The sequence below is a fragment of the Choristoneura fumiferana genome, chromosome 20 (genome assembly GCF_025370935.1).
Source record: "Choristoneura fumiferana chromosome 20, NRCan_CFum_1, whole genome shotgun sequence".
In the NCBI taxonomy this organism is placed as follows: domain Eukaryota; kingdom Metazoa; phylum Arthropoda; class Insecta; order Lepidoptera; family Tortricidae; genus Choristoneura; species Choristoneura fumiferana.
In genome coordinates, this window is record NC_133491.1 from 3,053,307 (window position 1) to 3,056,455 (window position 3,149).

Consider the following 3,149-nt stretch of genomic DNA (forward strand, 5'->3'; position numbering starts at 1 on the left):
CATATTTTTCAAATGATGCTTTTAAATTTGTACAATAAAAAAATGAAAAAAATAGCATATCACTCATTTCGGCGATCAGTAATTTCTGAATTATTACCACCTCCAACAGTGAGCGTCAGTCATGCTATTCACCTCCCAAAGCATTTGCCTAAAGATCTCAACGGCAATACTAAACGACGACGGTGCAAACACTGTTGGAATTCTACACACAAACGCAAAATACTTTATGCTACTGTCCGGATTGCCCGAATGAACTAGGCCTCTGCATGGAATGTTTTCGGACATATCATAATACTAAATAAATTACATATAATACGGTCATAGACACTCTTGTTCCCCATACATAACCAAGTTCCATTACCAGCACTGGGAGAGGACAAATAGTTCGTTCCTACTACAAAACCGGGTTTTGGGGTAGGTTTTTTTTTTCTTTGTACAAAACCAACATCATGGCCGGTAATGTAAGAGGAAAAATAATTCATAGTACAATACCCGGTTTTGGAGTAAAATTCTTTAATGCCTTGTACAGAACAAGCTTCAGTAATAGTAGATTATTGTCGTGGCCTGGAAGTAGGCAATTGCTGGCTGATCATGAGTATTAAACGGACGAGCTTGCGAGATATATATAATTGTTATAGTAGGTATAACAATTATCTCCATAATTTATTTTTCCTTTGTTTCATTTCTCATTGATGATTTTGACATTTCCGCTATCAGAAACAAAATCAATGAGTTCTACATAGTAAAAAAAACAGGTTCCTACACTGAGAATATTACTTACAGAACTCCGAGAAGCCATTGGATTTATGGGATGTCGAGAAACTTTAAGGCAAATACTGCTAAAAAATGGTTTTGAATTAAAAACAAATCAAAATGAAAGGTCAACACTTATTGAGCGGTTTGAAATATCGGCATGGAGACATAAGTATCTAAGAAAAATTGCAGAAAAAAGGGCAGAAGGAAAGCCTATAGTATATATGGATGAGACCTATGTCCATCTCAACTATAGAGTTAAAAAGTCCTGGCAAGGCCCGTCAACCAGTGGTGTGTCAGAGAAAATTTCACCAGGTAAAAGATATATTGTAGTCCATGCTGGTTCAGAAAATGGCTTTGTGCCCAATGCACTCCTGGTATTCAGCACCAAATCAAAAATGGCTGATTACCACCACGATATGAATTCGGAAAATTTCACAAAATGGCTGAAAGAAAAACTTATCCCAAATTTGAGTGTGCCGTCTGTTATTGTAATGGACAATGCAAGCTACCATGTGAAACAAGTTAATAAAGCACCTACAATGCAAAATTTAAAAGCCACATTACGGGAATGGCTTTGTAGCAAAAACATCCCGTTCGAGGAATCTTTCACAAAGGCAGAACTATTATGCCTAATTAATGAAAATAAACCACTACCAGTGTATGAAACAGAAGAGCTATTGAACGAAAATGGTCATGAAGTCCTTAAGCTTCCTCCATATCACTGTGACCTTAATCCTATTGAGATGATATGGAGTCTGGCCAAAAGAAGAGTAGCTAGTAGGAACATGGGAGTTCCTGCTTCTGAAATGGAAAACTTAATTAAAGAATGTTTTCACAGTGTCACAACAGAGGATTGGAAGAAATGCACAGACCATGTTCTAAGAATTGAAGAGCAATATCGAGTAAAAGACAATATATTGGAGAATGAGTTGGAACCATTCATAATCAATGTAGGTAGTGAAAGTGATACTGATGACACAGATTTTTATGAAGATATTGAATACTTGGAATCAGACCTAGAATAAAAGTATTTTAAATTGAGTTGTTTTTCCTTTGTTTCCACCTTATTTTGCATATCCCATTGTGTTGACTAATATTTTGACCTAGGTTGCGGGCCAGATGAAGGGCCGTATGTTATATATATTATGTACAAAAATACTCACACACGCACAGCTGCATACTTAATTAGTACTGTTTGATGTTATCTTATATTATGATTCAAATTTGAAAGTCGACACAATTCATTTGCAATGTCGTCTTTGATGTAGGTACGGTACCTACTTAAACATGACGTAGTCTGACTGTTATTATTTGAATCTGAAATAAAAATTAATTAAGTATAACAAGTATCAAATTAATTTATTCCATTCATTCACAGGATTACCAGTGTTAAAAGAAATTGTGACAGTTTTTATTTTCGTTAAAATGTGTGTTGCCAATCCTATATTTTTTATATTTGCCGCTATTTTCCATCGCCAACTTACGCTGGCCAGACTCTAGTAGAATGTTACGCTAGCTGTATTCAAAATCAGGAAGTACGCGCAGCATAAAGACAACTCGGATCTCTTATATATACGGATAATAACCGGTAGATAAATTTGGTGATACGAGTGTACACATTTAAATTCCCTAGGGAAATCCAAGCTTATGCTTAATTAGGAGAAAGAGATGCAAGCGTATCTGTCACGTCGTTCAAGGTCATATTTTCTATCTTCAAGCCCTGTCCAAGCTTGCACTATCCAGTGTCTATATAATATAACGTCCTTCGGGATCTCGGTAAGAGTGGATAGTTGTAGTTTATTAAAATTTTGTTTCTATTATTGTTTGGTGGATTATAAACACACAACAACAAATTAACGTAATAGTATTTAGCAAGTGGTACGCATGAAGGTCCTGCTCTTTATTTTAAGTCACACTTGTTGCTGTATGAGCCTAGTTCCCTTTGTCTTTCTCTTAAAGAAAGACACCGAAAAAAATAAGTCGTTGAATAGAAAGCAAAACCTATGACCCAACCTAACCGACCATACGTTAATATCTCTTAGTAGTCTGCAGTGTTGCCAGGTCCCTGTTTTTATAGATCTTCTGGTTTTAGGGTGTTGCTCCTGTTCTACTGTATTTTTTAACAATCTCCTGGATTTTAGAAGTTCACTTGTAAAATTAACCATACAACTAAAAAGTTCTTAAAGTGAGTGCAAGACAGCCTTAAATTGGTTAAATCTATGCCACAGTTTCTGAATGAAACTAAGAGAGCTAATGAATCTATGGTCGTTTCAAGGTTTTTAGTGTATAAGGCCTTAAATTTTATTGTAGCGTGTAACATCTATGTCACTTTGAACCTTAGTAATAAAAACACTTTCTTTGCAGATGAGACGTATAGGTAATAAAGAATTGTA

General features: G+C 35.4%; 1 protein-coding gene across 1 annotated transcript; it reads left to right on the forward strand.

Moving 5' to 3' along the window:
* Nucleotides 1-977: 977 nt before the first annotated feature.
* Nucleotides 978-1,781, forward strand: LOC141439373 (uncharacterized). The gene has a single exon (XM_074103656.1). It carries the CDS (start codon nt 978-980, stop codon nt 1,779-1,781), a length of 804 nt encoding a protein of 267 aa, XP_073959757.1.
* The last annotated feature ends 1,368 nt before the right edge of the window (nt 1,782-3,149 follow it).